This window comes from Oratosquilla oratoria, chromosome 9 (assembly GCF_046742065.1).
Source record: "Oratosquilla oratoria isolate Oo_2021 chromosome 9, ASM4674206v1, whole genome shotgun sequence".
Lineage (NCBI taxonomy): Eukaryota > Metazoa > Arthropoda > Malacostraca > Stomatopoda > Squillidae > Oratosquilla > Oratosquilla oratoria.
This window is the reverse complement of record NC_134785.1, coordinates 33857228-33870991: the sequence shown is the minus strand read 5'-3', so window position 1 is coordinate 33870991 and position 13764 is coordinate 33857228. Positions and strand designations below refer to the sequence as shown.

The following is a 13764-nucleotide window of genomic DNA, read 5'->3' as shown; positions in this document are numbered from 1 at the left end:
AGGTTGTAACTAATCTTTTATCCTTTTACACAAGGTGGCAGATAACTATGATAATCACAATGTAGACCTCAATTTTAGCAAAGCATTCAACAAAGTGCCACACCAGAGACTACTAAATAAAATCAAAGCCCATGGTATAGGAGGAAAAGTGTTTGAATGAATAAGAGCATGGATTAGTGACAGAAAACAGCAGGTCACCATTAACTGTAAAATCCAAATGGGAAAGTGTTGCTGATGGAGTTTCCCAGGACTCCATTTTGGGCACCTTATTTTTCATTATGTAAATAAATATCTTGGACAATAGGATAAATGTTAGTAAGTTTGCAGATGACACTAAAATAGGATGCCATTTTAAAGAAAACAGAATGTGAAAAGGTCTTAGGAGTGTTGTGAGTCTGGACCTTAAATCCAGGAAACAGTGCATTAGTGATAGAAATAGGGCAAACAGGGCATTAGGATTTATTGCTAGGAAAGCTAAAAAGTGCAGAAGTAATTAACCTTTTACCCACTTTTTTTCAGACAAATTGTCATTATTTTTTAATAATATAGTATCTTTAATGCTGTTCTGAGCTATAAGTTGTTTTTTATATTCTTAAATATTTCTACTTTTGGTAAAAACAAGTTACCTTGTCTACCTATTAATTATATTTTCTATGATATATTTATAATTTTCTTTTTTATTTATTCTTATTACCTAAATGGAGATACTTTTTATTTTACTGTAAAGCTTCAAACTCATTAGTTTTTTAAAAAATGGACGTTCAAGTAGTTCATCTGTAGACCAGTTCATTTCTTGAAATGGCATTTTCACAATGAGTAAGAGTGTTGGGTGTAGAGTGCAGACATGTGTGAACAAGATTCCCATGTTTTTGTTTTTTTAACGGGGGGGAGTACCACAGGAGGGGATAGGTAACTGAGTGATTTGTGAGCAGGCCCGTGCAGAGGGGGGGTGCTGGGGGTGCCCGAACACCTGCCCCTTTGCCTTGTGCCCCAAAAGTGCCCTTCACAAACATATATAAAAATGAATGAAAAATTATTTCTCACAGGCTTTTTCCATTTTCTTACCATTCAGAAATTATAATGTGGAAAATGGTGTTGCACCCTACCGGATAGTTGCCAAATACGAATAATACAAATGAGTGAAGTGCCCAATTTCCTGCCCAACGCACCTGCCCCTTGCAATGTCTGTGCACGTTAATGTTTGTGAGTGAATTTTTTTATTTTCAGCCTTTGTAATTGTTTCATTTCCCATTGAATAATCCAATAATGGTCTTCTTGAGCTATTTCTCATTTTCAGTACTTTACATTTTCTAACAGTAAAATAAATCTTCCACTCTTGGCTTTAGACATCTATGCTATCTAGTTCTTTTTTTTTTTACAGTACATCTTCCACTTTTCTTGAGCTTTACACCATCTGGAAATTTTTTAGTATAGCTTGTAATTTCCATCATGTTATCTACATCGACAAGGAACATAATACATGCAGGTTACTGACCCATGTGAGATTCTGCTAGTCACTGACCTCCACCCTGACATCTTGTCCTTTACTACTGTTCTCACATACCTGCCATTCAAGAAATTTTCATCCATTCAAGACAATTACCTCTTAATTCTCCAATGTTTCATTTTTCATAGTAGTCAATTGTGAGGTGTTTTGTTAAAAACCATAGTTTCCAGCATCTAGGGACATGCACTCCACCCAACACATCTATCACCCTTCTTTACAGAGGTTCACAACATATACCATGCCAATGTCATTCTATCAATTCCTCTGCAAAATACTTATCTCAAATGCTCCCTAGCCACTAACTCTCACACTAGTTTTGTCATAAAATTGGAAATTAAACAAGACATGCATGGCATTTTCATGCAGTGAAGTCACATCTCAACACAATTCAGCCCATGAAAAATATTAACATGATCTTCACTCAACAAACAACAGATTGTAGAAATTAAAATTTAAAAACAAAAGCCAATCATTTTTTTTTTCCTACATCTGATTTTTCATGGCTAACTTACCTTTGGTTCTTTATTAGCTGGTGAGAACTCCATCTCAAACATTGGGTTGTCATGGTGCCCCACTATAGCAAAGTAGTAATTACCCCCAACAGACATTGTGACTTTCTATATCTGCAATATAAATAAGCAATATCAACATACATTTCTTCTTTTAGGATGACTGAACAAAACAAGAATAGATCCAATAAGTACTCGTTAATTAAAACATGAAAAAATAAGTTCGTCAACTGAGAAATGTTCTAACTAAATAAACTTAAATGTTACACTGGTTAACACCAATAAATAAGCAACATCAACATCCATTTTTTCTCTTAAAAAGACTGAACAAAATAAGAATAGATCAAGTGAGTACTTACCACTTGTTCATCAAAACATGAAAATATAAGTTGGTCAAATGAGAAATGTTATATCTAAATAAACTCAAATCTTACACTGGTTAATACCAATAATGATGATACTGCATAGTGTGTAAATATTGGTACTATGACAAAAGAACCCCCACTACAGATGCTCCTCAACTTACGTTTTAGTTACGTTCCGAACGGCCGAACGTAACGTGAAAATGAACGTAAGTTGTTACTGTGTGTTCCAGTAGTGTATGACCGTTCATACTGTACTATACATCCATAAATTCTATTACCGTATCTTATAAAACACCCCTAAATCATTAATTATAAACATAACATTGTAAAATAATAACATTAATTTCAAATAAATTCAAGCAACATAAAGTAAGATGGTGGAGCAGGAGGAGGAGGCAAGGCACGTTCAGTCTGTTGTTTGTGCCATGTAAACAATGGACACAGCGTCATGCGTAAGTATCGTTTGAACGTCTCTTACTATGGAGAGCACGCTAAACTCAAAAATTCACTCAAAAATGTTTTTTTTTTACAAATTCATTTTTACAGTCAGTTCAAACGTAAAATCGAAAAAACGTAAAATAAACTCAAATCTTACACTGGTTAATACCAATAATGATGATACTGCATAGTGTGTAAATATTGGTACTATGACAAAAGAATCCCCACTACAGATGCTCCTCAACTTACGTTTTAGTTACGTTCCGAACGTAACGTGAAAATGAACGTAAGTTGTTACTGTGTGTTCCAGAAGTGTATGACTGTTCATACTGTACTATACATCCATAAATTCTATTACCGTATCTTATAAAACACCCCTAAATCATTAATTATAAACATAACATTGTAAAATAATAACATTAATTTCAAATAAATTCAAGCAACATAAAGTAAGATGGTGGAGCAGGAGGAGGAGGAGGAGGAGGCAAGGCACGTTCAGTCTGTCGTTTGTGCCATGTAAACAATGGACACAGCGTCATGCGTAAGTATCGTTTGAACGTCTCTTACTATGGAGAGCACGCTAAACTCAAAAATTCACTCAAAAATGTTTTTTTTACAAATTCATTTTTACAGTCAGTTCAAACGTAAAATCGAAAAAACGTAAAATAAACTCAAATCTTACACTGGTTAATACCAATAATGATGATACTGCATAGTGTGTAAATATTGGTACTATGACAAAAGAATCCCCACTACAGATGCTCCTCAACTTACGTTTTAGTTACGTTCCGAACGTAACGTGAAAATGAACGTAAGTTGTTACTGTGTGTTCCAGTAGTGTATGACCGTTCATACTGTACTATACATCCATACATTCTATTACCGTATCTTATAAAACACCCCTAAATCATTAATTATAAACATAACATTGTAAAATAATAACATTAATTTCAAATAAATTCAAGCAACATAAAGTAAGATGGTGGAGCAGGAGGAGGAGGAGGAGGCAAGGCACATTCAGTCTGTCGTTTGTGCCATGTAAACAATGGACACATGCGTAAGTATCGTTTGAACGTCTCTTACTACGGAGAGCACGCTAAACTCAAAAATTCACTAAAAAATGTTTTTTTACAAATTTATTTTTAGTCAGTTCAAACGTAAAATCGAAAAAACGTAAAACGAATCTTATAAAACACCCCTAAATCATTAATTATAAACATTACATTGTAAAATAATAACATTAATTTCAAATATTTAAATTAAATTCAAGCAACATAAAGTGAGATGGTGGAGGAGAAGGAGGGGAGGAGGAGGAGGAGGAGGCAAGGCACGTTCAGTCTGTCGTTTGTGCCATGTAAACAATGGACGCAGCATCATGCGTAAGTATTATTTGAACGTCTCATACTACGGAAAGCGCGCTAAACTCAAAAATTCACAAAAAAAAAAAAAAATACAATTTTTTTTTTAGTCAGTTCAAACGTAAAATCGAAAAAACATAAAACAAATGAACGTGAGTACAGGAGCGTCTGTATATTCCCACAAATACTATAACGGGGAATTAAATGAGGTGTAGTGAGGGGACTAGGGATCACAATAGTACCAAGCAGGCCTACTCTGTGCACGCACACACACACACACTTCAGCGAATGGACGGCTTGGATGACGTTCTGAAGAAAACTGAAGTCTGTGGATCCCAACGCAAAGAGAAGTGCCTAGTGTTTTTACAGGGTGGGGGGGAAATTGCTCGTGGAGTAGTGGGAAAGTAGGGAAAGAGGAAACGGGGAGGGATTACTGAGGGAAATGGAAGGAAATGAGGAGGGAGTAGACTTGGCCCAGCCAGACAAGCGAAAGGTAAACAAAAGACTGAGCGATGATGAAATGTCTAATAAAAATGTAAAGATTAGAAGTATAGAGAGGAGCAATACAGTAGAAAGTGACGAGAATATGTTCCAGGGATTTAAAGAGGGTGGGGGGGACACAACCCCCCCCCCCGACTGATAAGACTAGAGGAGAGAGTTGATAAGGTGATCGAGGACTTGGAACGTAGGTTAGGTAATGTTGACTCCATTTTCCAGAGAATTGAAAGGTTGGAACAACTAGAGAAGGCAAACAGAAACTTAACTGAAGAAATAGAGGACCTAAAAAGACAGTTAAGAAATGTAAAGGAGGAGAATGAGAAATTGAAGAAGAATAGTAATGAAAACAGAGAGACAATAGCTAAAGAAGCTAAAAATTGGAGAACAACCCAAGAAGGGAATAAGGTTTCATTCACTGACATAGTCAAACAGCAATTGAAAGAACATAATGAAGACTCAGTTATTAAAGTGATGAGACAGAAGGAGAATATAGTAAGAGAATTAGCTGACAAAAAGAAATGTATAATTATATTAGAAATGGAAGAGAAACATAACCCAGATAGAACCGCAAGAATCAAGGAGGAAAATGAAAGAGTAAGCAGTTTATTAAAATTAGTCCAGGAAGATGAACCAGAAATTATAAAGGAAATTGAGGAAAAATTCAGACTCGGAAAATATAGTACAGATAAGACCAGACCAATTAAGATTAAATTCAGGTCACAAACAACGGCAGAGAAAATTCTATCCAAAACAGGGAAACTAGCAACAAATGATCAATATAAAAAGGTATGGATAAAAAGAGAAATGAATAAGGAGGAAAGAGAGGCAGAAAATCAGAAAAGACTTGAAGCTAAGGCAAAAAACGAGGAAAGAACGGAGTCAGAGAAAGAGAGATTCTATTGGAGAGTAGTGAACATGAAAATAAAGCAGTTCGACATACAAAAGAAAAACATAAGGGAAACAGAGAACACAATGGAAGTGGCAGAAAACTAAGAGCGTCTTACACAAATATAGATGGATTGATAACAGGATTGAATGAACTGAATGATTATTTGAAAGAAAAAGAACCGGACATAATGGGAATTGTAGAAACAAAATTAAAAGGCCCACTACCACCCAACAGTGTAGGACATGATGCATACAATTATTGGATTAGAAACAGAGAGAAAAAACAAGGGGGTGGAGTTATGTTCCTGACTAAGAAGGATATAAACGTGAAAGGTGTCATATATGGAAAGAATACAGTAGAGATGATTATGATAGAAGTGGAAGACAGAGATAAGAAGAGCAGAAAATTTGTGATCAATTATGTGCCTCCGAAAACAGCCTCATGGGAGGAGAGTGAACATAAAAGTATGTTAGAGGACACAAAGATAGCATTAACTAAAATAATGGAAGACGGAGGAAGAATAGTTATGATGGGCGACTTTAATTGCAAAGAAATCTGCTGGGAAGAAATGACAGTAAAGAGTGGTGATGACTCATGGGGAAATGCTCTACTTGAGATGATTACTGACCATTCAATGACACAATGGATACAAGAGAACACTAGGTATAGAAATGAAGAAGAACCATCGAGACTAGACTTAATAATTACATCTGAACCTAGAATAGTGGACAAGATTGAATATAAAACACCAATAGGTAAAAGTGACCACATATTGATTGAACTGGAACTTAATGAAGAAAAATATATGAAAAGAAATGAACAATATAGAAAAGGAAGAATGATGTATGAAAAAACAAACTTTGATAAAATAAGAGAATTCTTCCAACAAGAAAACTGGGAAGAAATATACAAAGAAGAAACATCAGTGGAAGAGAAATGGAATATTTTGACAAAAATTTACAAAAAAGGAGTGGAAAAGTATGTCCCAAGACAAAAACAAGAAAAAGAATATGTAAAATGCTGGTACAACAAAAGTTGTAGGGAGTTAAAAGACAAAAGAGACAAAGCCTGGACCAGATGGAAAAAAGACAGAAGACCTGAAAAATGGAAAATATATACTGGTTATAGAAATGAATATGTACAAGCGTGCAGAGAGGAAAAAAGAAAATATGAAAAAGATGTTATAGAAAAGTGTAAAGATCAACCAAAACTATTCTACAGATTTGTAAACAATAAACTGAAAAACAAACAAGACTTGGAGAAATTAAGACAAGGAGGAGTTGAATACACTGAGGAAATGGAAATGGCAGAAATTATGAACAAACATTTTAAATCAGTGTTTACAAGGGAAAATATACAACCTGAAGAGATTGAGTGGAAAGAAAAAGTCCCCCCTATGGAAGAAGTAGAAGTAACAAAGAATGAAATATTGACACACTTGGGTAATTTTGATGTCAGAAAATCGCATGGGCCAGATGAAATAGCAAACTGGATTCTGAAAGAATGCAGGAATGAACTGGCAGACAAAATACATAGCATAATAAGCAGTTCCTTAAAAGAAGGAAAAGTTCCAGAAGATTGGAAAAAAGCAAATATAGTACCTATATATAAAGGAGGAAATAAAGAAGAACCTACCAACTATAGACCAGTCTCTCTAACAAGTACAATAGCAAAAATTTGTGAAAGAATTATCAAAAGTAGATGGGTAAAATACTTGGAAAAAAACAACGTACTAAATCCAAGGCAATTTGGATTCAGACAAGGACGATCATGCGTCACCAATCTAATATGTTTCTATTCAAAGCTAATAGATATAATACAAGAAAGAGATGGATGGGCTGATTGTGCATTTCTAGACCTAAAAAAAGCTTTTGACAAAGTACCACATAAGAAGTTGCTTAAGAAATTAGAATATGAAGGAGGAATACAAGGTAAATTGCTAAATTGGATGGAAGACTTTTTGCAAGAAAGAAAAATGAGAGTAGTGATAAGAGATCAGCACTCAAAATGGAATGAAGTAATAAGCGGTGTCCCGCAGGGAACAGTTCTGGCCCCAATAATGTTTGCTATATATATTAACGATATGGATGAAGGAATTGAAAGCTATATGAGCTTCTTTGCAGATGATGCAAAACTACTGAAAAGAGTGAAAACTGAAGAAGATTGTGAATCACTACAGAGAGATCTAAATAAAGTACAAGAATGGAGTAGGAAGTGGGAGATGGAGTTCAATACAAAAAAGTGTAGTATAATGGAATTTGGAAAAAGCAAAAACAGAATAACAGGATCATATAATTTGGGAGAAGAAGGAATAAAAAAAAGTAGAAAATGAGAAGGACCTGGGAGTCATTGTTATGAATAATATGTCACCTGAGAAACATATAAATAAGATTTTTGGAGAAACTTATAATTTAATAAGAACAATCAAAGTGGCATTTACATACCTGGATGAAGAAATGGTGAGGAAAATCCTAATCACCCTGATAAGACCAAGATTGGAATATGCAGCAACGATATGGTCACCATGTACAAAAAAATGTATAAAAAAACTTGAAAGAATACAAAGAGCAATTACAAAATTGGCACCAACACTCTCAAAACTATCATATGAAGAGAGACTACAAAAACTTAAACTACAGACACTAGAGCAAAGAAGAGAGAGAGGAGATTTGATAGCTATTTACAGAATCATGAAAGGCATAGAAATTACTGATAGAGAGAATCTGATCAAATGGGATGACAGAAATACAAGAGGACACAGAAAGAAAATAAAAAAAGACAGCTATAGAAGAGATTTGAAAAAGAACAGCTTTCCTCACAGAGTAATAGACAGTTGGAACAAGTTAGATGAGAAAGTGGTGTGTGCAAAAACAATACATGAATTTAAAAATAGTTTAGATAAAATGAGATATGAAGACGGGACCCCACGAGCATAGCTCCCCTTCCCGTAAAATACAACTAGGTAAATACATGGAATCACATATTTTTTGAAGGAAAGTGAGGGGAGAAAAAAAAAGGCTCAGAAGATATAAATATAGAAGTGAGGAAAGTGGTCAATCTCTTGGAATCATTGATGTGACAAAAACTTCAGGACCTTACAGGAGCTCAAACTGGATACATAAAGAATGTAGGGAATGACTTGTGAACAAGATCCACAGTCTTATTACATCTTCATTGAAAGAAATGATTATGTAAAAATATGCAGACATGAAAAGAGAAACTATGAAAGAGATACAACAGAAAAATGCAAGGAACAACCTAAACTATTTTACAGGTATGTAAATGGCAAACTAAAAAACAACCAAGAAATAGAAATACTGCGCCAAAGGAATTATGAATATAGAGAAGTAGAAATGGCTGAAATTATGAACAATAATTTCAAATCAGTATTCACAATTGAAAGTTCACAAAACTGTGAGGAAATCAAGAGAGTGAGATAACCCCCAATGAAGGAAATAACTGTGACGCAGAAGGAAATCAAGAGACCAACCTTGATTTCAGAAAATCACACAGTCCGGATAGAATTGCAAATTGGATATTGAAAGAATGCATAGAGGAGTTGACAGACAAAATATACAAGATAATTAAAGAATCACCCAAAGAAGGAAAGGTACCACAGGACTGGAAAAATGCAAATATAGTACCAATATATACGGGAAGAAACAAGGAAAATCCAACCAACTACAGACCAGTTTCCCTCACAAGCACAATAGCAAAAATATATGAAATAGTTATCAAAAGTAGATGGGTCAAACATTTGGAAGAAAAAAATATACTGAATCCAAATCAATTTGGATTTAGACAAGGAAGATCATATACAACAAACTTGATCTGCTTCTATTTGAGACTAACAGAAATAATACAAGAAAGGGATAGACGGGCAGACTGTGCTTTTCTAGATCTATAAAAAACATTACATAAAGTACCACACAAAAAACTAATAAGAAAAATAGAATCAATAGGTGGCATCAAAGGAAAATTATTGGATTGGATGGAAGACTTCTTGACTGGGAGGAAAATGAAGGTAGTAATTGAGACAAATACTCGACCTGGGAAGAAATGATAAGTGGTGTCCCACAAGGTTCGGTATTGGCTCCAATCATGTTTGCCATATATATAAATGACATGGACGAAGGAGTGGAATGTTATATGAACTTCTACGCAGATGACGCAAAAATACTAAAGAAAGTAAGTACAGTGGAAGATTGTGAATCATTACATATAGACCTATACAAAATCTGGAAATGGAGTCAAAAGTGGGAACTAAACTTTATTATCAAGAAGTGTAGTATAATGGAGTTTCGAAAAAGTAAAAACAGAATATCGAGAAATCATAAAATTGGTGAAAAAAAGAGTGAACTCAGAAAGAAACCTTGGAGTAATAAACAGCAAAGACATGTCAATGGACAAACATTTCAATAAAATAGTCAGAGAAACCTTCAACCTATAAAGGTCAATGAAAGTGGCATTTGAGTAATTGGATGAGTAAATGATTAAAAAATATTAGTTACACTAATAAGACCAAAACTGGGGCATGCAGCAACACTGTGGGCACCCAGTACTAAAAAGATTGTATAAAGAAATTAGAATACAAAGAGCAATGACAAAGATGGCACTAACACTCCAAATTAACATACGAACAAAGATTGTCCAAACTGGAACTACCAACTGTGGAACAAAGAAGAGAAAGAGGAAATCTACTATTTACAGAATCATGAAAGGAATGGAAATCCTAGATAGAGATGATTTATTAAAATGGGACAACAGAAAAACAAGAGCACATGAAGAGAAACTCAAAAAGGATAACTGTAGAATAGAGCTGAAAAAGAATGGCTTCCCACACAGTGGTGGATACCTGGAATAAATTAGATAAGGAAACAGTGTGTGCAAACACTTTTCAAGATTTTAAGAAAAAACTTGATGCTGAAAGATACAAAGGCGGGTCACCACGAGCATAGCTCCCTTCCTGTATAATACAACTAGGTAAATACATACACACACACACAATATATATATATATATATGAACAATTTAGAAGCTCTGCCAAGGGATTCGAACCCTGACCTGTGCATGTATAATCACGAAGCCAAGACGCTAGCAACTGAGCGTCTTGGTTTCATGATTATGCACACATAGGTCAAGGTTCAAATCCCTTGGCAGAGCTTCTAAAATGTTCAATCTGTCTTAAACATACACACACACACATACATATATATATATATATACACACACACACGTGCAAACACATTCATGAGTTTAAGACCAAACTAGAAACTGCGAGATACAAAGGCAGGACACCATGAGCATAGCTCCCCTTCCCGTAAAATACAACTACGTAAATACACACACAACCCAGTCCATTAAATGAAATAGTTCACTTTTTCAAGATTTTTCTTCTGATATTTCCTTTATAGAATTGAGTACATTTTCTATATGCATACACAGGATGTATCCTGACTACAGATGTAGTTTTATTTAAGAGACTGAGATATATACTCTCCAGTAAAATAAGAATAATACACCATTTTCTGGAAAAAAGGTAATCTTTTTCAGTAGTGCTTCCGCACACACTAGAGATTCATCCTGAATGCTGTTGTATTGTAGTTTATTTAAGGCACTGAGGTCAATACTGCAGAGAATCTATATAACAAGAGCTTTTCACCCTTATAAGGAAGGTAGCTAAATCAGAGGCACATACCTATTCCCACCCATTTCACACTCCCCTCCCATTTCAGCTCCTCATGGATGACAGGTCATCTCTGCATCCCCCAACTGCCCTGAGTCAAATACAGTGCAGCAAGACGCAGTACATCAACAGCAAGACTTCACTTCACTTAATCGGCAATCCTCTTCATCCCCTCGTGCAGCCTTCAGGCTCCATCAAAATATCATTTACACATAAGCACCCCCTACCACCAATCCCTCCCTTCCTTCCTTGCCTAATAGTATCATCTTTACACAGTCATTTTCTACTCATCTCATCTGCCTTCTCCCTTTGCTCAACAGACATTCCCCTCTTGCTCCCTTCACTCCATCCATCCATCTCATCCTTGGTCGTCCCCTCAAATTCACTCCCTCCACACCTTTTACTAATCTTTCATCACACATTCTTTCTATATGTCTAAACCATCCCATTACACAGTATATAATACTGTAGAGTAAAATAACTGCCAACCATGTTAGTTAATGAATGGAATAAACTTCCTGCAGAGGCAGTGCAACATAGCTCAGTTTGAATCTTTAAGATTCATTTAAATAAACACCTAAGCAAGATGCTGTAATGACTGCCATTTACATTGTTTGTCATTGTCTGTTTATTATTATCATTTATCTGTCCATTTATTATTATTTACTAACTACCTGTTTGTTTATTAACTTTTATTTATCATTATTTATATTATTATTATTTTTATTAGTTTATTTATCATTATCATTTTTTCGCATCCAACCTAGTTATAGACCAAAGTCACCTGTTGGCATGCTCCTCCTTTGTAATCCTTCCAACTACATTCAACAGACTAATCCATCTAAAATTACTACTTTCATATTTGTCTCATTTCTCTTTGTAAAGTAGAAATTTACAAGGACTCCTCCAATTTTCTAGCACATTATCCTCCCTTAGACACACAGATAACATCACCAGCTAATCAACTATAACAGTTCCTCCCTTCGTCAGACACTCCCCATGATGCCCATCCAATGCAGATGCCTTCCCAGCTTTCATCACTTCACTGCTCTCTGTATCTAATATGTATATATATATATTATATATATATATCATATATATATAGTATTAAACAGATTGAGACTTACATATACCAAGAGCTTATTCTCCCTTACAAGGGAGGTAGCCAAAAACAAAGGTATAAAATCCACTCCCACCCATTCCATCCCCACTCACCCCTCTCCCTCCCTCTTATCTTGGCTCCTCCTGGATGATGGGTCATCCCTGCATCTTGCCCACTGCCCTGGGTCAGAAGCAATGTAGCAAGACACAGCACATCCACAGCAAGGCCACTTCATTTAATCAGCAGGCCCCCCCATGCAGAAAAAGAGAAGACGGGGAGAAATCCCTTCGGGCTGTGTCAAAATATCATTCACACATACTCCCTCATCCCCCCACTTCCTTCCCCAGTTCCAGACAAAATTTTACCATAAGTGCTAAAGGAGTGTAAACTTGAAATCTTCAGTCACTTAATAAAAGTACTTAGTAAGTCGGTAGCCACTGGATTCATGCCCATAGAGGTATAATTTGATTTTGACTCACACCATGGGTTCACTAAGGTTAGGTCATGTATAAACAACTTTTCATCCTCTTACACTAATGTCTACAAGGCTGCAAATAACAATTACAGTTAGTGACCCAGGGCAGTGGACAAGGTGCAGGGATGACCCGTCATTCAGGAGGTGCTAAGATAAGAGGGAGGGTGGAGGGGTGTGGAGTGTATTCAGGGATGGAATGGGTGGGAATGATTTTATGCCTTTTTCTTTTTGTCTACCCCCCTTGTGAGGGGGAAAAAGCCTTGGTATATGTATGTATGTATGTATGTATGTATGTTTGATAGTTTTGATATGATAATGCTACACAAACATCTTTGCACTTTGATTACAAAAGCACTTCAAGACCATCAAACTTTCTACTTTATCAAAATCTTCCACAATGCAAAAGGAATACTCATCCCAAAAGAAGCAATAACTATACTTACAACACTACATTCAAGTCACTGTCCAGCAATGAATAAATACCAACATAGAATTGGTCTGGCCAGGAAAAAAAAAAAAAAAAAAAAAAAAAAAAAAAAAAAAAAAAATACGTGAGAAACAAAATGCCTTGTCCTACACTGCCCTACCCTGGCCATGCCCAGACAACACCATTTTTCTTCTTTCAATGACTTTGGGCAAAGCCAGTGGCTGTTGCTAGTTACCTGGATGCTGTGGGTCTCCTACAAGAGATCTGGGGCAACAGATTGACTAATTCCTTATTTTAGAATACTCTGTACTCTCTTCCAGCTAATAAGTTTGTTGGTCATTTCTTGTGTATGTGTATAATTTTTTTTTATTGTACATGTCATCGGAATTCATCAAAGCATTATTCATTTATATTGCCACAACTTTTCCTTCAGATATTGCTTTTTTAAATTCCTGTTGTTGAGTGATGTTTGTGAAAAAATTGCTGATGAGGGCTTTCTTTAAATCCACA

The 13764-nt window shown here is 35.4% G+C and overlaps 1 protein-coding gene across 5 annotated transcripts in view; it reads right to left on the bottom strand.

The window, feature by feature from the left end:
* The window catches only part of Trs20 (trafficking protein particle complex subunit 2), a 47949-nt gene that overhangs the window by 23327 nt on the left and 10858 nt on the right, over positions 1–13764 (bottom strand). For all 5 annotated transcript variants that reach the window (XM_076190197.1, XM_076190200.1, XM_076190198.1 and 2 more), the window contains exon 2: positions 2020–2130. In XM_076190197.1, coding sequence (XP_076046312.1) covers positions 2020–2115 — 96 coding nt within the window. In that variant the 5' untranslated portion in view covers positions 2116–2130. The remainder of the gene's footprint in view (positions 1–2019; positions 2131–13764) is intronic.